We start from the raw sequence: 22558 nt of genomic DNA on the forward strand, positions 1-22558 counted from the left end.
TAATTTTTGCACAGTACAGTACTGTACATACTAATTATGTTACATAGTAAATAATTCTTATATGGATATCCTGCTGTCTTGTGCACTGCAATTCATTTGAAAGCTTTCAGAGGCTCATGCATGTCGCCTGTAACCACACAAACTGATTATAATGAAAAGGTTGCATTTCACCTCAGACCTCTAAAATAGACACACACTGACCTGCATCCCGGTGTTCCAGGTAGAGAAGGACAATCTGTAAAATGGAGTGTGTATGCGTCTGGATGAGGACAATGTCATCTTGCAGGATGGTCAAAAATGAGGAGGCTGCAGCCAGTTGTAGCTCCATCCCACCCACATGGAGCACTTCCTGCATGTGAGACATAGCTCAAATCACCAGGACTGCTAGTGGGCCCCAGCATGCTCGGGTCTCAATGGTACTTCAGCCCACCCTGACTTTGGGTACCACCCTCCGGAATGTCTCAGCAGGGTTCTGTCGCACCAGATTGGGCAAGTTCATGACCACGCTGGCCCTCTGCACTTCCTGGCCCGAGCTGGATTTCAGAACAAGAACACAGGCACAGTTATTATTGAGCACTTTCTGTAGACCATGGATACTTCTTCTCGAAAAAAAAAGAAATTCCTCTCATGCCTGGAACAAATACCATAAAACTAAGCTTCAGTGGTACCTCTGACAAGACCGATCATGTGACATAAGGTACATGAAGACTGTGGACATTCTTGAATCACTGACACAATTAATTAGTCTAATTGACAACAGGTCAGTAACATGATTGGACATTAAAAGGAGCCTCTCAGAGAGGCATAGTCTTTTAGAAGTAAAGGTGAGGAGGGGTTCACCATCCTGTGAAAGGCTGCATGGGCAAGCAGTGCAACAATTTAAGGATAATATTGCCATTTCTCAAAGTAAAATTTGGGGATTTCATCATGTGTGGTAAATAATATCAATAAAAGATTATGAAAATCCAGAGAATTCTCCTTATGCAAGGGAGAAGGGCGAAAATCTGTATTGGATAGTCGTGATCATTGGGCCATCAGACAGCACTGCAGAGACAATTCTATATTGGAAATCACTACATGAGCTCAGGAACACTTCCAAACACCACTGTCTGTGTACAGTTTGTCGTTGCACCCATAAATGCAAGTTAAAACTCTACCATGCACAGAAGAAACTGTCATCTCTAGGCCCAAGATGGACTGAGGCAATATGGATAATTGTCCTGTGGTCTATGTTTATTATGCATTATGAAAGCTTTATGAGGCTCTCATCTTAAATGCAGTACAAATATCTTCATAATGTAGTACAAACCATCCTTGATTCTTATACCGACCATTATAATGCATTATGAGGATACATAATGCATTATAAGATGACAGCTTCAAGAATACTAGGAGGTGTAGCCTGATCTGCTCAACATATGTCCATTGTGACCCTCACCAGAAAAAGTGGTGCAAAGAGTAAATTGAGCTCATAGCCCAGTTCAAGACTTGTCATTTAATTCCTATATTTACTCCATATATAGAGTATTCTGCATTTATCACAGAAACATTTCAAAACTGAGGTTTGTTCTTGTCACGATCCGCTCCGTTCGATCCCGATGTGTGCCACGTCCACCTCGTTACCTCGTGTGATTCCCTGATTGTTCTCACCTGTGGCTCGTTACCAGTAGCTTGTCTTTTGCATTTAGTCCTTGTCTCAGTCAGTCTACCCAGATCCGTCATTGTATTGTTACTGTATGTTTGTTCGTGGATGTTTGTGCCTGTCAGCCATCCCGTCAGTAATAAACCCCGTCTGTCCTTATTTACGGCTCCATTTGCCTGCTTTCCGGCTCGCCTGCCTGGCAAGCGTGACAGTTCTAACTAAATTAATGCATTTATATTTAAAAGATGAGACTACTGAAGAGGAAATAGAAACATATTATTTCCTGATTAACCACTTAGTTAAAGAAAAGCACTAAATGCTCCATTCCTCCTCTTTATTGGAAAGAACAGACAGCAAATGAAACAAGAAACATTTTTTGCCACAAAAATTGCATTCCCACCACAGAAATCCCCATCCTAAAAATTACATAAATTAGGATAGACAGATATACAGATGGAGACAGGCAGGTGGGCAGATGGATGGGCAGGCAGATAGACAGATGAACAGACGAACAGGCAGGCTGTCAACAGACAGACAGCAAATGGACAGACAGATGGACAGGGGGACAGGCAGACTGAGGACAGACTGGCAGGCAGGTAAGCAGATGGACAGCCTGACAGAGAGGCAAACAGACAGATGAATGGCTAGATTGACAGGCAGACTGATGGACAGACACTCATGTAGACAGGTGGAGGTGTGCCCATGATATCTTACAGGCTGAATTGCTCAATCCAAAATTTTTAGCACATCAATATAGGCAATAAAGTGTTGCCATTTCTTAACACACCCATCAGCCACCTCTCTAAGAGGTCTTTTTAACCATGGCAGTAACCTTGAAGAATGTGGCAATTTCCAATACAGATGCTCCTCTAATTACGAACTTTCAACTTATGAACTTTCAGACATACGAACGAAGAGGACTGTACGTCCAAATTATGTTAATTGGGCTCCCGTTTCCTGTCTGCAACACCAAGTTTTTTGTTTCTGCGCACCAAATTCTGCCTAATATGACTTATGGCCGCTACTCCCACCGTGCAGCAGCGTAACATGCGTAATTCCAGCATCCTAGTTCTTTGTATTTGCGTATACCCTTAAAATTACAGTATTTTGAATAACGACTTACGAACATTTAAAATTATGGACGGCCATTAGGAACGTATCTTATTCGTAAGTAGAGGACCGTTTGTACTGTAAATTCTGCATTGTGCCAAACGTGAGAAAAATGTAATAATATCAACCTGCATGCAATACAAAGACAACAGGTCAGCTGTAATACTATAAATGGTGATCAATGAGCATTGACTCCAGTCTGACTCCCAGAAAACAAAGAGTTCCAATAATGCTACAAATTTTGGGCAGAGGGTGAACATACACTCACCGAAAGAATTATTAGGAACACCATACTAATACGGTGTTTGACCCCCTTTCGCCTTCAGAACTGCCTTAATTCTACGTGGCATTGATTCAACAAGGTGCTGAAAGCATTCTTTAGAAATGTTAGCCCATATTGATAGGATAGCATCTTGCAGTTGATGGAGATTTGTGGGATGCACATCCAGGACACGAAGCTCCCGTTCCACCACATCCCAAAGATGCTCTATTGGGTTGAGATCTGGTGACTGTGGGGGCCATTTTAGTACAGTGAACTCATTGTCATGTTCAAGAAACCAATTTGAAATTATTCAAGCTTTGTGACATGGTGCATTATCCTGCTGTAAGTAGCCATCAGAGGATGGGTACATGGTGGTCATAAAGGGATGGACATGGTCAGAAACAATGCTCAGGTAGGGTGTGGCATTTAAATGATGCTCAATTGGTACTAAGAGGCCCAAGTGTACCAAGAAAATTTACTGTAAACGATGCCCAATTGGCACTAAGGGGCCTAAAGTGTGCCAAGAAAACATCCCCCACACCATTACACCACCACCACCAGTGGTAACAAGGCATGATGGATCCATGTTCTCATTCTGTTTACGGCAAATTCTGACTCTACCATTTGAATGTCTCAACAGAAATCGAGACTCATCAGACCAGGAAACATTTTTCCAGTCTTCAACTGTCCAATTTTGGTGAGCTCGTGCAAATTGTAGCCTCTTTTTCCTATTTGTAGTGGAGATGAATGGTACCCGGTGGGGTCTTCTGCTGTTGTAGCCCATCCGCCTCAAGGTTGTGCGTGTTGTGGCTTCACAAATGCTTTGCTGCATAGCTCGGTTGTAACGAGTGGTTATTTCAGTCAAAGTTGCTCTTCTATCAGCTTGAATCAGTCGGCCCATTCTCCTCTGACCTCTAGCATCAACAAGGCATTTTCGCCCACAGGACTGCCGCATACTGGATGTTTTTCCCTTTGCACACCATTTCCCTTTGCACACATCTTTGTAAACCCTAGAAATGGTTGTGCGTGAAAATCCCAGTAACTGAGCAGATTGTGAAATACTCAGACCGGCCCGTCTGGCACCAACAACCATGCCACGCTCAAAATTGCTTAAATCACCTTTCTTTCCCATTCTGACATTCAGTTTGGAGTTCAGGAGATTGTCTTGACCAGGACCACACCCCTAAATGCATTGAAGCAACTGCCATGTGATTTGTTGATTAGATAATTGCATTAATGAGAAATTGAACAGGTGTTCCTAATAATCCTTTAGGTGAGATCACAGGCTGAATGATCACATGTTCTTGAGATTTTGATAAATCTCAGGCAAAGGTGCATTCTCTGCACTACTGTGAATGATAGAAGGCTTAGTCAAGCATGTGTTCTAGTAGTAAGTAGTCTGCTGATAGCCTTACAAGAGCATCCCTCCCTGAGCTCCAAGCCAAACTCCAGCTTCCAAGTGGCAATGGTTTGTGAGTAGACTGTGTGTAAGATCATGAATGTTATACAATCATGAAATTTGAGCTTTCTCAAGAGGTTTGTATAAAAATAAGCCTAAGGAAGAAGAGGGACCCCTAGGGAAGATGGTAGAGGCACAATATCTCACTTGTATACATCAAAAGAAATGAGTAGGACATAAAATTTATGGGGGCAGAACGGTGGCACAGTAGTTAGCACTGTTGCCTAAGACCTCTGGGATAAGGTGTGAGGCAAGAGGTTGAATCTCTGCCATGGTTCCATGTATGTAGAGTTTGCATGTTCTCCCCATGTTATCATGACACATAGAGCACGGAGTGGGGAAACAAGCTGGAATCCAGGAAGTCAAGGAACACAGGGTTTATTCAGGATCGTACACAGGGAAACGTGCAAGAATGTTGAATGACATTACAATAATAAAGGTAGATACTTTACTGATCCCCTAGGGAAATTGTCTTTATACCTCCCTCAACTAGCTCTTTTTTGTAGAGTAAGTTGTCCACAAAGGGTAACCACCCATAACAGCACCCAGGGAGCTGTGGATTAAGGACCCATAGATAATCTGAGGCTGAGTTTGAACCAGCAACCATCTGATTACAGGCACACAGGCTTAGCCCGCTGAGCCACACACTGCCCCCAAAGACCAGACTGAGGAAACAAACTGAAACACAGACTTAAATACACAGGCCTAATGACAGCAAATCGGAACAGCTGATCACACGGGGATTCCACACAAGGTAACGAGGGGGCGTGGCACACAGGAGGATCGGATGAGCAGGACATGACACATGTCATTGTGGGGTTTCCTCTGGGTACTTGGCTTATCCCCCACACTCCAATAACATGCTGAGGTTAATTGGAGTTACCAAATTCCCATATGTGTGAGTGAATGGTGTGTGAATGTGCTCTGCGATTGGGTTGGTGTCCCATCCCCCCAGGGTTGTTCCCTGTCTTGCGCCAGTAGCCTCCAGGATAGACTCCAAACCCCCAGAAACCATTAACAGGATAAGTGGTTACAGAAAATGGATGGATGGATGGATGGAGTAAACCCCTGAAAAGGTAGAGCTGGTCCTGAACACACAATGGTGGGAAATAATCAGACTAAGACTGAGGCTAGAGGGAATGTATACAAAAGACAAATCCAGAAAGTTCAAATTTCTTCAGAAAAGCAAAAAGCAAGTACCACTTCATTGCACAAGTCATTCACGGCATCAAATGAGACAACCACCCTGGTAAAGCTAGGTACAAATGCTTAGAATAAATCACATTAAAAGGTGTGAAAAAACTTTTACATTAACGCTGAGAAGGTTCATGAATGCTTAGGAATTACAATGAGGCTACTTAACCTGTGATATTGATGCCTGTCTCTGTAAAGAAGGAAGTAAAATACCAGTAAAAGCAAGGGAAGCATTTTTTTTTCCAGTCCAGAGGTGTTGCCTGATTCAGGCTGAATGGGTGCATCAAGTTCATCAGCTGTTATGGGCCAACTATCAAGAACCTGTATCATGTCAATAGGAGCAAAGGTAAACTTGAATTTATGAAAAGGACTTAAAAATAGATTTGATTTAAAGTGGGTCTGACATTAAAATAACAGAAGAGGTTCTATGTTGGGCAATAACATGAGCCCATGTTCTTATCATACTCAGTAAAAGCAGAATTATCATTTGCCATAGCCAATAGGCTAAATTCAATTTGAGCAAGATGCTGTTTAAACAATTTGGGATAAGGGCATATTGGCAACTGCAGCTGAGACAGGAATTGGAGAGCTGTTTTGAACTTAAGCCAATGAGTGCAGTAAAAAAATAATAATCTGACCCCTAAGACAAGCATTGATTGCTTCCCAGAGTAAGGAATAAAAAGTTGAATCAGTCTTGTTTATAACCAAAAACCAAGAACCAATATAACCAATGGAGGTGGTAGAAGCCTAGCAATGATTACAGGGCTATAGTCCTGTAGTGTGTATCCAGAGCTTGTGACCCTGGAGAACTGAGAGTCACTAATGAAAAACAATAATAATGTGAGAAAAGGAGTGATTTAATGAGGGAAAAGTATATTCTCTAGTTTGAGGACTATGAGCTCTCGTTGGATCTACACATAGGTCTGGACTAGTTCATTGCTGGGTTGGTAACACAACTTAACTCTCCAACAAATGCTACATACAGTTTTTGTTTAAAGCAGGAATCTTTCTAAAGAGGTTATTTGAAAACTTAACAATTATCAAACTGTGGAGAGTATAACCACTCACCCAAACAATGGAGATATATACAATGGTACTTGCAAGAATTAATTACACTCACTGGTCGCAATGTTAAGTACACCCTGCTAGTACTACAGTAGGTTGGAGCCCCTATTGCCTTCAGAACTGCCTTAATTCTTTGTAGCATAGATTCAACAAGGGGCTTGAAACATTCCTCTAAGACTTTGGTCCTTGTTGACATGACAGCATCATGCAGTCGGTGCTGATTTGTTGGCTGTACCTTCATGATGCGACTCTCCCGTTCTACCACACCCCACAGGTGCTCTGTTGGATTGAGGTCTGGCGTCTGTGGAGGCCATTTGAGCACAGTGAACTCATTGTCATGTTCAAGAAATCAGTCTGAGATGATATGAGCTTTGTAACCTGCCGTGTTATCCGGTTGGACGTAGGCAGTAGAAGCCGAGTACACTGTCATAAAGGGATGGACATGGTCAACAACAATGCTCAGGTAGGGTGTGGCATTTAAATGATGCTCAATTGGTACTAAGAGGCCCAAGTGTACCAAGAAAATATCCCCGACAGCATTACACCACCAGCAGTAGCATGAATTGTTGATAGAAGGCAGGATGAATCCCTGCTTTCATGAGGTTTATGCCAAATTCTGACCCTACCACCTGAATATTTTGGCAGTAATCGAGACTCATCTGACGAGGCAACATTTTTCCAATTTTCCATTGTCCAATGTTGGTGAGCTTGTGCCCACTGTAGCCTCAGCTTCCTGTTCTTAGCTGACAGGAGGGAGTGGCACTCAATGTGGTCTTCTGCTGCTGTAACCCATCTGTTTCGAGGTCCAATATGTTTGATGTGTTGTGACTGAAATTTCTATTTCAACTCTCACCACAACAATCTAAATGGGAAGCTAGCCCTACAGCATGTTTGAAACAAGTGTTTTTTTGATTTTGGGGTGAACTGCCCCTTTAACTGTTATATGTCAGATCTATGTGGTTTTGACTCTTTGTTAAGTGCTTTGAGACAATTATATTAGGCCGGGTATTAATTAAAAATAAATTAAATATGTCCAGAGCAAAATTCTTAGCATTTTTCTGTAACATTTGTCCACAAAGAGTCTTTATATACCTTACTTTATATAGCTTACTACAGTATACTGTAGATAAGGTTCCATTTGAAAGTTTTGTGGTTTAGTTACATCATCATTTTCTGTTTCACAGTGCCTCTGTCAGCTTGAAATGTGTATATGGCTCCCGCTGGTCCTATCCTTTCAAAGCCGAAAACTCATCAGTTACTTTGGTGACAGAACTCTTATCTATTGTCTATAGCGAACAAAGCTAATCTGTGATAGGCCCTGACAGCCAGAAGCTTAATCAGCGCAAGCAGCTCTTTCAATAATGAAAGATGAATTGCAGATTGCCACGTAGGCTGCCTTGGTCATGGCTTTTTCTGAACTACTCTTACTCTTCATTCAGTGTGTAAAACCTCAACAAAAATAACTGTCCAGTTGGCAATTTCTTAGTTCCATCTGCATCAGGTCTGCCTGCAATTGTCAGTCACCTTGTAGCCAAAATCATCATCATCATCATCATCATCATCATCATCATCATTATCATCATCATCATCAATATAATATTAATAACAATAACAACAACAATAATAATAATAATAGTGATGATAATAATAATAATAATAATAATTATTATTATTATTATTCATTCACTTATTCATTCATTCAATGGGTAAAAAGAAAGCAATAGAAACCAAACAGCTGCTGGACTCTTTGGTAAGAATAAAAATAATAATAGCTGTGGTTTGCTACAAATTAATGAAAGTGTTTACTAACATAACAACAGAACCTCAAAAAGATAGATTCCAGAACATTCCACGTCCTTAAATATGGGAGTGGTCCTCACTATGTGACTATTAACATGAAAACCCCCCATGTTGACATATAGGTCCATTCAGTTGGGGCACCCAGAGTTTGATCTGTTAAACACTGAACTGGAACAACTGACAGGTACTGCTAAGGAAGGCATTTTCGTTTCTGGGGCACCACTCAAAAAGTTGCTTGCCCCCCACCACCCCCAGATGCTTTGAAAACTAAACAAACAACTAGTGAGTAGAGTCAGAAAATTGTAGCAGAATAAACTGCTTCTGCATCTTCTAAATGAGGAATGTGATTATTTAACCCTTAGAACCCAATAAACATGAAATTCATTAATTTTCGCACTCATTAATCTCAGGCTCATAACTTTGGATAGGTATAACACACAGCCATGAATCACATGTTGTTGGAATTCAGAGAACTTATGCGATCTGGTCATCCAAGTTGCAACATTGTGTGCTAAAGTTTTCCAGAGTAAAAAAAGAACATTTTTACTGAACCACATCCGTAGTAATCCATGAAATGTCGATATTAGTCACATTAGACAGAAAACAAAGTGCATATTCACTTCCGCAATGATCCACATACTACCCTTCTGCGGGAAAACATATTTATTTTATTATTAATTTATTATAAGCCTATAAAAAAGGGTTAAAAAAACACTCAAAAATTGGCTGGAGTTCTATAGTAGAAATAACAAGAAAACGTAGGATTCTATTTATTGGGAAGACAATTGCTTGATATTTTCATATTTGATATTCACAAAAGTTTATATGTGTATGTTTGATGTCCAGCTCCTTCAAAACAGTTGATACACAACGCGCCCATCGTGTAATTGGAACACCTCCCACACGTAAACACAATGAAGTGCTACAGCATTGGTTTATTTGAGGCTAAAATTTCTATTAAAAATTCTCAAGCTTTCCTTTACCAATGACAGCGTATACTGTATAGGCAGAAAAATGATAGCTATAAACCAATAAACATTCAGCATTAGACTCTAAAACTATTCTTATGTCTGTGTTTATCCAGTGGACCATAAATGCAAAGCTCTTCTATTTCAATTTCTTTCAGATGTTTTATCTCTCTCTCTCAGAATAGGACAAGCGGTTTCAGAAGATGGATGGATGGATAGATGGATGGATGGATGGACAGTGTAGTGACTATTTGTGGCTCTAGCCTCAGGGACCACACACAAATGTGTGGTTTGAGTGGTGCTAAACAGCACTTCTGGGTACAATGAAGAGTTCACTCTGTATCACAGACAGTGTGTTAAGAGGGCACAGCAGGCACCTATGAGGCAGACATAGCCAGAGATTGAATCATCCCTCAGCAAAATGAAGAAATGCATTGATATTTGAAGAAAGTAAGCAAATGCCGCAGCATGTCACTTTGTGTTTGCTTTGGTGTCCAGGTAGGTTTTCTCATATTCCCAAAATGTGCCTTTATTTTCAAACAATTCCTTCACCCTCCATGGCTCAGACCTGAACTTCTGACTGACTGACCTATTTGTTTTATTCCCCAAATGTGTCATCTTTTCTGCTCCATGCTTTCTTGCATTCTGAGAAAAGGTAAATATATTTACAGAATGTCAAAAGCTCTTGAGATCGCGAGGCCATGCTCAATTAAACTTTTGAATAAAGTAGCTAAACATTTTACTGCTTTTTTATGCATTTCTCTAAGACAAATTAACAGGTACTTTGAAATGCTCATAACCCTTTTCTACTCCAAGATGCACACAAATCCTGTTTTTCTACCTTCTGCTGACCACACTACTGTGAAAACTACATTCTAGACACACAGCAACAGATATATCATTATTATTGTTTTCTAAGAAAAAGTGTAAAGACACATAGTGAAACTTTAAATTGTCACATCTTCTAAAACTTCAGTCATGGGCAGTAGTGATAACTAAACTTGGCTTGGCAAACAATGGCTGCGAGTCCAAATCTGACCTCATGCTGGGTGAAACTTAACGTTACCTGCGTCAGTAAATATGCAGCCATAAAAGGAGATGTAAGCATAAAATTCTCACTGAGGCCTCATTACCTGAGGAGATACACAGCTCGCTCAATATCGTTTAGGTCCTCATCCACAGTCAGCTTCTCAATCTCCTCTGCACTCTAAGAGAAGGAAAACAGAAAATTAAAAGGTAGGAAATTTAAAGAAATTTATTTAGAACAACAGCTCAGAAACCTGAACACAAAAAAGGAAAACAAATAAAATTCCCTAAGTTAGAAACTTATCCAAACACAGAACCATGATCAGAGTAGAGAAATGGGAACACACATCTCCACCATCAATTTAATTTTCTTTGGTAGTGCACAGGTGCCCACAGGTGAACAAGGAATTTTGGTGCAAAGAAATTGACAGATTTTTGAAAAAGTGTTCAACAGTGAAAGGTCCTGGCACCCTGTGCTGAAGCCAGGTAGGAGTTTGCAGTACTAGGCAGAGTTTCACCCTTGGGAGGGAGGCACAGGCTGTACTGCATGCCACTGAAGTGACTTAGCCCCTCTGCCTTTGTTACTTACCCAGTGTAGCAGGAGAGAGCAGGGAGTTCGTTGGCCAGCAGAGGGGGGATGTGTTTTGCTACTGTAAACCTTCAAGCTCCTGAAAGCTACTTGGCTCCGCCTATGAAGCAGTCAGCAGGAGATACCCACCCACGGCATCTGAACCTTACATATTCACATGTATGCGCAGTTTAAAACTGCATGCGGGAACACGAACAGAGAATGGCATGTCGAGACTACTTGTTAAAACGAGTGTATTTTATTATTATTATTATTATTATTATTATTATTATTATTATTATTATTAATAAAATAAAAAACTATTAAAGTATCCGTTTAAGAAATCCTTAAGATTTACACCGAACAACGATATCTGTAGCGGAAAGCCTGAGAGGCACAGCTGGTGGAAGAGACCCCTGACAGAAACTGCGTCACGGTGGCGAAGTGGGCAATCCCCGTTTTGCATTAAAGGCTGCAGTGGTAGTGGTTTGGACTGACCATCTAAACACTTCTGGATACATCCCCTATGACACATAACAAACATCCTCACGCATAACGCATACTTGCATTCAATGGTTAATGTTACTGCGCAAATATTTGCCAAGATCGCATAACTGATAGATCTTCAGTACAAATTCGACTGGTGAAACAACTAGAAAATTTAACGAGTATGCCTTTTAATAAATATTGTGAGTTATCGCATCACATGTAATCTATTGTTAGTATAACCTGCATTTCATTTACAATTGAAGTTTTGAATTTCATGCGAATCTCTAGTTTACATAATTAACGAGAAAAAAAGAAAAAAAAACACGTAAGAACTGAATACATTTGTGATGAAATAACAACAAATACAATTATGATTTATCAAATGAAACACTTATTACAGTACAACTACTCGTTCAGTTCGGCAAATCTGATTAATGCAGAGCATAACTGGACCTGTATAGACAGAAATACCTTTAAACTCCTCCGTATTGGTCTTTCGATGATGGTAAGGTCCTGCAGGTCATCTATGTGCCCAATCAAATTGGATTGATTCAATGTCATTTTGTTGCCGAACATGGGTTTTATTTCCTATTTCCGAATCCAATGGTATTAAATCATTACAGCGACCATATATGTACAGTCTCTTTCTTGGTTTGGGAAACGCTGTGTTCCACCCCTAGATGAGCCTCTTGTCTTTTTACGGTACCGCGTTAAGCGCAGACCTGCTGTGATGTCAGGAAAACGTCTCTCAGTGAATTGATTGAGCGCCTCTTCTTTCAACAAAGTTTTGCGTCGATTTCTGACGCGTGAGGAGGACGTCAAACGATCCTTCTAACAGCAAAATTTTACGCATTCCATTTTTTATTTATTATTTTGTGGGAAATTCTACTGCCGGAATACCAACACTCACCACTTAACAAAAATGTCACATAAACGTAAAGAAGAAAACATAAACCTTTCGCAATAATTCAGTTCAGTAGTGCGTTTGTCCTCTGTATATAATTTAATTTGTCTTTTAAAATTGAAGCCTCTCTGGTCTGGCGATTCTCGTTCAGATTTATGAGTGTGTACTGCATTGGCATAACTCAACTTAAAATATGTCTGTATCTAATTAGTATGTGTATAACTATTACATAATTAATAATATTAAAGTGAATTACTGCAAAGAAAACGTCAAAAAAGATCTTTTGAACGCAGAGTCTCTATCTGACTCATAGATGCAATAGCATGTTTAACACTGTTCTATTACTCATCGAAACGCTGAGAAAGGATTCTTGCTTTGACATTCAGAGTTCAAAATCCGTGCACACGCATTCACCTCTCTAACACATACTGCAGCAGCCTAACGGGTCTCCATGGAGACAGTGGTCCAGGCAGGCTTAGGAGGAAAAAGCTATTGTACCCACGATACATGCACAGAAATATCTCCCAAGATAGAAGGCAGCATCCTCAGCTTCTTCATGTAACTCAGTTTTTGACATTCGTTTGATGCATGTCCATTACCAGTGACAGATCCAGATAGGAAAATGCCTTTCCTGTGGTAGGAGTCGTAGCTGAAGTGGCACCCTAAGCAATCATCTGCAAGGCAAAGTGTCTGGCAAGTCAGCGCCCCCTCAGATAGATAGATAGATATGTGGGTGAATGGATGGATGGACGGACAAATAAATAAATAAATAATAAATAAGAATTTGAAGGTCATATTATCTGGTTATAAGAACGGGCGGCACGTTGGATCAGCGTGGGACACGTTCAGGGTTGAGTCCGAATCCCACCTTGGCATGACCATTGTTATTGAGCCTAAATATTAATGACGATTTCTAAACTGTTCAGAACATTTGCTGTTGTACCAAATCGATATGAGCCACATCGTTCTTAGATACTTAGGAAAATCATGGAGTCTAGGATTATGTGCCAGAAGTAGGGAAATTTACACTTAAGCACATACTTCTGGTGTGCAGTATCTCCACTGGTTCTCTGAATCCAGCAGAGGGAGGCAGCAGCCTATTCAAGACGGAGGTATCTTGCTCTCCACAGCATTTAACATTTACATTTACACAGCCAACCACAACAAAGGCAGTTTCAGTTCTAAAGTGAAATTTATTTCTTTGAATGAGAAGCTGTCATTAAATAAGCTTGGTATTGTTTTACTGAAAGGTTATTTATATTAAATGTCTTTTGTTTTTATCTGAAAACAAATGAGGTCAGACTTTACTGTCATTTCAAAATATACAGAAATACACAACACAATATATGGTAAGACATACAGTAAAGCATTCACCTGAGACCTTAAAAACAGCTTTACACAGAGACATCTTAAGACCATCTTTAGACTCCACAGATCAGTGGAGTAAAATAAAAATCTCAAAAGCAGCTAAGAGAATCTACTACAAACCAATAACATTCCATTACAGTAAATGAGAAAATGTCGGTTGTGGTTATGGTCATGGCTTATGGTCTTGCACTGTTAAGTTATAGGTATTGAAAACTGAACTACAGCATTTTTATATGCATAACTCTCTATTAAAGCAAACAATAGCAGATTGTGTCAAGTAAAAAAGAAAATAAACAGAAAGAACAATCAAACAGGGACCTAGAGAATGTATCTGACAGTGACCTTTGTCAGTGACATTTCCTACATTGCCATGTCCCTGAGTGGTAGATTCCTGGTATTTTCTGCCTGTAATCGGATACTTGCCCTGCTCAGGTTCAGGCACAGGAGCTGTTTAGCTCTTTCTTTGGCTCCATCCCATTTTCTGTGCAAGGTGGCCTTAGGCGCCAGCTGGTTGACAGGCTCTGAAAAGTGTGGAAGGAATCTCTGGCTGACAAGCAACAACAAGAGCTTAAAGTGCCATGTCAGTTTTATTCTATTTAATTTCCTATGGGAATTCTAGTAATTCAAACAGTACTTGCATGGAATGATTGAGCAGGGTATTATGTCATGGTGTTCTGCAAGCCACTGTATATGGATTATATATACTGTGGTAAATATTTGGCCTAGTTTGTTGCTTCACTCTTAAACTGTCACAATGGCATGTTTATACATTAAATGTTTTTCCAAATGTACCAAATATTTTAAAGTCCTCAGTCAGTCTGATAAAATATATCTCTTTTTAAATTATAATAATTATACAGTATGTCTATTGTCCTATTCACTAGTATTTCACAAGATAAATAAATATACACAAACTTCCATATATTTTATAAATCATATAAATAAAGATAACATTACTATTATTATAGGCAAGAATAATTTTATGGTTTGGTGGCATGGTGGCCTCACATGTGTGCCGTTTGTATGGTATCCCTTTCTTGTATGGGTTTCCATCGACAGTTGAAAAACATACTGTTAGGTACATTAGTTAATGTAAATTGCATGTATTCACTCCAATGGACTTAATGAGACCATTATGTATACGAGGAGCAGCCTGATGACTCATTGGTTAGCATTCAGGTTAACATCATACCTCTGGACGAGCATTCAAGTCTCTGCCGCAGGTGTGAATGGTGTGGTGTGTCCTGCGATGTGTCAGTGCCCCGTCCTGGGTTATTCCCTTCTTTGCATTCCACCCTCTGTCCTTTATGTACTATAACTGTATTGATTTTTATTATTAGTATGTTTTTTAAAAGGAGCTACTGGATATCTGTATTTCCCCCTTGGGGAGAAATGAAGTATCCATCCATCCATCCATCCATCCAACCATCCATCAGTAGTGTCCTGGTTAGTCTCCACACCCCCAACTACTCTACACAGGACAAGTAGGTGTAGAAAATGGATATAAATACATAGTTATTGTTTTAAATTTCTTGTATTCTTCATGACTGGTTCAGTGATTGGAGGTGGGAGGTTTCCTGGCCCTTTCAGGTACCCCAGTTTCCCCCCACAAGACAGGCACCTAGACTACCTGGCATCTGTTTTTGTCCATAGCATGTGTATGTGTATGTGCCCTGTGATAGGTTGGGATAACAGGTGCAAACTGGCTATCAGGAAGTTTGGGAATTTTCCCTGTGGGCAGGTCTTGTGAGGGCTGGTCTTTCTTCCCCAACCCTGGCATTAGATACAGTCCCCACCAAAAGTATGGGAACAATGAGGCCAATTCTTTTATTTTTGCTGAACACTGAAAAGATCTGGGTTTGACACCAAAAGATGAATATGAGATGAGATCAGTAATTCAGCTTTTATTTTCAGGTATTTACATCTAGATATGTTAGACAACTTAGAAGAGTGATCGTTTGTAATGGAACACCAGATCTTTAGGTCTAGATGTAAATACCATTGGTAAATACCCAAATGTTTTCAGTGTACAGCGAAAATAAATTGCCCTCACTGTTCCAATACTTTTGGAGGGGACGGTAGCTGTTATACCAGGGGTGCCTAGCCCATCGGTAGATTGTGGCATGTTACCAGGTTGATCGCAGGCGATGATTAATGGATGATTAATGAATATACCAAGGCCCCCCCCCCACCTCTAATCAAGGACAAATTCCCGAGCTGCTTTTTGTTGCCGGTCCGCCCCTAGTCACTAGTCAAAAGTGTACATTTATCACTACCATATGACCTGTACACAGCTAGCATCATGGTCTCATTCTGGGCAAGTTTATATTACTGTCAGATACTGGGTTAGACTGTCAGACAGTTAGCATTGCAACCTGATACTGTGTACAGCTAATATTACTGTCTGACTCTAGGTGAAGTTAGTATTACTGTTAGACAATTGGCCCACCTAATACTTCCATCTAATGCTGGGTCCGATTTACTTTCTTCTTCAGCCATTGCAGAACTAAATTCTCTTTCCCTTGTGTGCAACCTGAGAGGTAAAAAAACAGTTGGGTCTTCACTCTGCGTGTATCATGTGAACAGACCAAAAATACCCCCTAGACACTTCGGAGGGGGCTCTCTGGCAGTGCGGCTTCAGATCTCTAGCTCTGAGCTTGCGACACAGCTAACCACTAAACAGAGCTAATGGCAAATTAGCAAGACAAATATCAAGGAAGAAGGTAAGCATTGTTTAATATTACTTTGAAAAGTGATCTTTGAAAAGCAGTGTTTTTACTTTATTTGCAATAAGTTGCTGGTTTTATGTTTCTTTCTGTACATAGTCATATTGTCATAGCTGATTTTCTAGAAAGGAACCTGTAACACCTTTCACAGGTGAAACCTGAAGTATATGAAAAAATTAAAACACTTTAGGGAAAATTATATCTTAAACAAATGTAAATTTGAATAGACTTTCAAAGCATTGTAATATGTTTAGAGTTATATCCAGGCCTTTGCTTGCTCATAGAAACAATGTCTGATGTATGGCTTGTCATTGTAGCATTAGCACAGTACAGGGTAATGTGCACTGGAAGGTCAACACAAGCTAAGGGCAGTGGGGGTGTAAGGTTGTGTTTTATGGAAGCTATCGACTCTGTGTTGAAGAGCAGAGCACATGATCTTTGGCTTTTTTCTCTAACAGACACATAATCCTAATGATCAGCAATGGGTCACATTAACACTGTCTAACTTTATTAATCTAAATATGACCTTTATAGAAATAAGTACACCAAACAGCCTACAGTGTTTACATGATGATTCTATCTAAGCAGTGGCTTTAATTAAACAGCTAATTGCTGTAGTGCAGAAAAAAATGCTGACGCTGCATAACTATGCACACTACTCAAGGAATGGAAACGAAGGTATCGACTGCCATTGTGGTTAATCATTGGACAGAGACCAGTATGTCTCTAGAAAAGTACATCAAATTAATTTAGGAACTTCTGGTGGGTCTTGAATAATTAGGAAGAGGGGAAACATGGAATTGGAAATTCCACTGGTAAGAGGATACTATTGCACTACGGAAAAATTAAAAATAGAATAAAACAAAAAGAAGTTAAAGAAGTGATTATCCACCCTTCCATCTATAATTATTATCAAACCCGGATCAGCCTTGGCAAGATGCCAGATCTTCATAGGCTCAAACACTGGGAAATTCAGAAACACTGTTTCACCTCAGCTTGAGTTTGCTTGAGCTCACTAGCATTAGCCTACATACCTACCTTTATGTTTCCTCTCCAAGTGTCAATAGAAATTGGAAGTTGTGCAAGTCACCTTAGTTATCAATGTTTTCTAAAATTTGCATTCTGCCTTGTGCTTCTTTTTACTGGATGTCTTGTACTGAAACTTACATAAATTCTGGCAAAATGATTCTGGAACCAGGGCTATGGACTCGAAAAGATTTTTAGAGTCATAAGTGTTTGAGTCATGACTTTAAAAATTCACCCGAGCATGTGACAAGACCAAATCCATTCATATGTGAACTTGAGTCCAGACACGAATGCCACTGGAAAAAAAATGTATTTTTAATTTTTTTAGACCTATTGCCACATTGAAGAGGAACGTGGAAGAACAGCATTCATATTATTGCAGTTTTCCATTCCCTGGAGCAAGCATGGCCTCTGGTACAACGTTACAAGGCCCGGCATGTTCAACGCTGGGATCTGATGACTACAGTCTTTACAGTGGCCTCTCGGAAGAGGAGCTGCTTGAGCTTGCTATCGAACGCAGTCTGGCTGACAGTAATGCAGCCAATGCCCAGGTCGCGTCAAGCAGCAAAACTGCAATGCAAAGGCAGCCAAGCCAATCCGCCAGGCAGCATGTTCAAGCTGCTGACCAAGAAGTGATCCCTCCCACAGCAAACCCACCTGGGTAACATTAAGCTACCTACAGAAAACTGGAGAGGACACCACTACACCGCTAATTACTAATTATCTAGTCAGGTTGTACTTTTGTACTAGAATAGTGGAATCACTAATTAACAATGTAACTACAGCAGCTGAAGAACTGATCTCTTCTGTGTCAGTTAACTCCCAAGTTATCACAACAGGGGGAGTGCTTGGTGAAGTCCTTGCAGATAGTCAGGGGTGGCATCTATTCAACCTACAGACAGTTCTTACCCCTTTACCTAGATACAGCCCACAAGCAACACAGCCAGAGAATTCTCATCTTTCACATTACTAATGATTACGTAGTGATTACTAAGGCTGTGCAGCAGATTTTGAATTCAAAGTCACTGCTCATCGTAATTGTGTCATCTGACGCATTGTAGGCTTGTAGGAGCAACTAGAAGCAGTTACGTCACCCGAGATGGCCAGAGGATGGTGGCCTGGCGGCGATATGATGGCACCCTCGTCATGCCAGAACCCGAAGAGTGAGTACAGCTGTGTGTGAGCCATCCTGTGGGCCTGGGATTCAAACAGAATGGACTAGTTCAAAAACACATAAGGCTTTGTGTACATGCCTCAGGAAAGGGCCAGCTGTGTGCTTGTCACGGGTGGATAGTTCAGGTCCAGAACGTAAAATTCCAGACCAAGATTTTGTTTCAACCAACCAGTTGAGTTCTTTGGGACTGTGACTCTTTAAAATCATCTTTGAAATCATAGGCAACACAGCAAACTCTGTATGTGCTATAGTTTTTCTCGATTACTTTGGAGCATTTCTCAAATGACAATTAACATTTGCAAAACAAGAAGTGTAACTGCCACACTATAATGTGACTTATGCACAGCAGAACATCATTTCTCATTGTTTCACTCAGATTTCCACATGGTTTAGTACATATATGCAAATGGTTTTGTACGATTGTCATTGTTTGGCACAATTTTCAGTTGTTTTAGTCTTGCTGTTCAAAATAGATTATGTAGTATCCCACTGTAATCATTTTAAACCCTAACAATATATGTTTGTGATCATCGTGTAAGCCACCACATGCAAAACAGTCAAGCAACCTTTCAAAATAATTAAAAAATATATTCCATAAATTGCAGTGATACAGCATTGCGGTGTTTTTGGTTCCCACAGTACATTTCGTTGTCATTTTGTCGTTCGTGTATTGCCATTTTGCTAGTTTTGTGTTATAGCGCCATGTGAATTTTTGGTTTGCTATTGTAGTGTGCCTGGAGATTTGAAGAAATTACATGTACATGTAAGTGCTTTCTCTTGACAGTGAGCTGTATGTATTGTAACGTAGAGTCTTGCAATGTTGGAATTGGTGTCTTTGACATGAATATGTATAGGAATTGTGGAGCTCAGGAGCATATGTACACTGACATACTGAGGAAATATCTAAACACTTTGACTCTCATGGTTAAAACAATGCTGATTATACTTCATATATATAATTCATTGATAGAAGTATTTGCTTTTGAGACAAAACTTATTTGTTTTGGGCAGGTTACAGGCTTTTGCAGCTAAACCTTAGTGTTGTGCTACTGTATATGCATATACTGTTTTGAGAAATGCTTTTATTGTCTTGAGAATGTTAAGTATGTTTCATGAAATCTGCCAAAGTAAGTGAGAAAAAGTGCACTAAGAGGAATGCAATCAAGGGCACAAAACCTTTTTATTTGACTTGCTGCAAACTGGGAGATGACTACAGTCCTCACCTCAATTACTCACCATCCCTTAAAGCCATTAAATGAATTCCCTAAGTAACTGTGTGGTCAATCTAAAGGCTATCATACCTCTAGAACAGGGTTCTTCAAATCTGGACCTCGATTCCAAATCCAGGCCATGTTTTCAGATCTCCCAGGTAGTTAGTTTAATAATTACTGATTCTGATTTGTCAGAGGCTTCACACCTGGCTCACAGGTAAAGGAAGGCTGGAAAACCAGCAGGGCTTGGACCTCGAGGGCCGTGATTTGAATAATAGGGCTCTAGAAGCTTAGGTTTTAACAAAATATTATCTGGGATTGATGAAGAAAATGATTTTCATGGTAAAGGGCTTGTAAAGTAAAAGTATTATTATCTTGTTCTGTATGAGCTATTGCCTTTGTAAGAAGCATGATAGTACTAAAGAAGTTTTTAGTTTTATAATCATGTCTGTTTGGAGGAACGCAGTGAAATTCATTTATCACGGTTGCAGGGGATGGGACAGGTGCATAGCAGTACAATAGGACAAACAACAATGTAAACAGGACAACAGAAGTGCAATAAAAGAAAGGACAATGTAAGACAAGGCATTGCAATATAGGTATGAGTGGACAATAAATACGCAATACATACACAATGGGGATGAGTATGCGCAAATAAATAACAAAGCAGAAAAGTAGTCATACATAGGAGGAATCTGACTTTTAGGGAGGAGAACCCAGTGATCAGAGCTATCTCAGCTGATGATGTGAAGACTGTGAAGGAAATGGCAAAGTCTGATCTGGAGAGTCTGACCCAACCCAACAAGGACGGCTGGCTGGCATTGCATGAGGCTGCTTACTATGGATCACTGGACTGCTTGGCTGTCCTGCTGAGAGGTTGGTTCTCATAATTCATTCGATGGATCACCCTGCTTTGCCTTGTGGTAACTTGTCTGCATCTGGATAGCTACCCGAGACGAATGCTGCAGACACAGAAAACATGACAGGAAAAAGAAACTCATTTTCTCTCAATGACAAATATCATCAATAAACTGCCAAAAATGAGCCAGCAGGATGCAGCGCTTTGAGACAATGTAACATTGTAAAAATGCTGTGTAAATAAAATTTTATTGAACTGAATATTTATGTAAAGTACAGTACTGTATTATAGCATATTACAATTATACACAGTTCAGTAATTTAATTTGTACAGTACTTTAATTTGAAAAGCATTTGTAACAGTGGTACTGTATTTTGAAGTTGTCAAAAAAAAAATAAGCAAATAGCGACGCTGTCCATTTTATTACCTTATATTCATGTGATAAATATACAAATGTCAATGAGATGGTAATCTGCCTGACACATAAAGAAGAAGAAAAAAATCAGTTATAATGATCATTGATCAATTTCACCCAGTCAGATGTGATCACCATAAATGGTATATGGTGCACATTTCCAAATTTGTGCAACATATGCACTATGAAGATATGCTATGCCTTCCCATATGGAAGACAAATGCATGTACATATATGCATTGCATTTGTAAATATATCCTCCTGAGACCCATATATCCTCCCTGTATATGGTGCACATTTCCAAATTTGTGCAACATATGCACTATGAAGATATGCTATGCCTTCCCATATGGAAGACAAATGCATGTACATATATGCATTGCATTTTGTAAATATATCCTCCTGAGACCCAAGGAAAAAAGTGTCCTTCAATTTGAGGTTATTTGTCTTTGGAGGAAATAAGACATCTTACAATTTAATTTTTTTCAAATTTATTTTTAGTTTTAATTTCACAGCATGTCCTCTTTAGTGTACAACAGGAATAAATACATTTCCTTACATCAGTGAAAAGATAGATGCAAAAACAAAATGTCCACTACAATGGACATACATGAATGGGTGGGGTCTCAGGAGGATATATATATATAAAGTGGCTAATTTTCAATGTTTAAAAATATTTTAGACATGTTTTTCTTTAGTATGGGGAGGGCAGAACTTGTAGTGAAACATGGAAAAGATGACGAACATACTTGCATATTCCCATGTGGCCCTTTTATTTTACACTACTTTCTCCCTAGTTCATACTGGAATGATCAACAAGCGCACCCCGAGGGAGCAGACCCCACTGTTCCTGGCAGTCTCCAGGGACAAGTTGTCCTGTGCACGTCACCTCCTGGAAAACGGAGCTGACCCTGACCTTGCTAATAAAGACCGGGAGACGCCCCTGTTCAAAGGTACCCTGCTTCAGTAAGCTGGCTGAAAGGCTGCTCAGTAGCTCATCAGGCTATTATTACGGAGAATTTGCACATTACATTTAATTAATTCATTCATTCATTCACCCACCAATTCATACATTTATTCATTCAGTAATTTTTTTGCTACTTTACTTTTACTATTTTAACTTATTCTGATCATTTAAAAATATTCATTTATTTGTCCGTCCATCTATTTATTTATTTGCCTGTTTATTTATTTCCATATTTCTGTTACTCACTGTAGTGAGTTGTCAAGGAAACTCATTTAATTGCCTGCATCTACTGCTGTTTGCCGTACTGTTGACATTTTTTCAATAA

At 39.8% G+C, this 22558-nt stretch overlaps 2 protein-coding genes across 5 annotated transcripts in view; one reads left to right on the forward strand and one right to left on the reverse strand.

Moving 5' to 3' along the window:
• Positions 1–201: 201 nt before the first annotated feature.
• LOC140587411 (serine/threonine-protein phosphatase 4 regulatory subunit 4-like) lies at positions 202–12405 on the reverse strand (the record flags this gene model as incomplete). The annotated part of the gene is made up of 4 exons (XM_072708685.1): positions 12055–12405; positions 10634–10707; positions 431–533; positions 202–349 (listed from the first exon to the last, which is right to left on the reverse strand). Coding segments are annotated over exons 1-4 (430 nt in total), but the record flags the coding sequence as incomplete, so codon positions are not given.
• A 3883-nt stretch (positions 12406–16288) lies between these two features.
• The window catches only part of LOC140587412 (ankyrin repeat and SOCS box protein 2-like), a 29426-nt gene continuing 23156 nt past the window's right edge, over positions 16289–22558 (forward strand). The window contains exons 1-5 of one of the 4 annotated variants that reach the window (XM_072708686.1): positions 16300–16578; positions 17936–18268; positions 18669–18770; positions 20699–20868; positions 22064–22219. In XM_072708686.1, the coding sequence (XP_072564787.1) occupies positions 18012–18268; positions 18669–18770; positions 20699–20868; positions 22064–22219 (685 nt within the window). In that variant the 5' untranslated portion in view covers positions 16300–16578; positions 17936–18011. Of the gene's footprint in view, positions 16579–17935; positions 18269–18668; positions 18771–20698; positions 20869–22063; positions 22220–22558 lie in introns of those variants that run through there. The other 3 variants (XM_072708687.1, XM_072708689.1, XM_072708688.1) reach the window with 3 other exon arrangements.

The sequence above is a fragment of the Paramormyrops kingsleyae genome, unplaced genomic scaffold (assembly GCF_048594095.1).
Source record: "Paramormyrops kingsleyae isolate MSU_618 unplaced genomic scaffold, PKINGS_0.4 ups224, whole genome shotgun sequence".
NCBI lineage: Eukaryota > Metazoa > Chordata > Actinopteri > Osteoglossiformes > Mormyridae > Paramormyrops > Paramormyrops kingsleyae.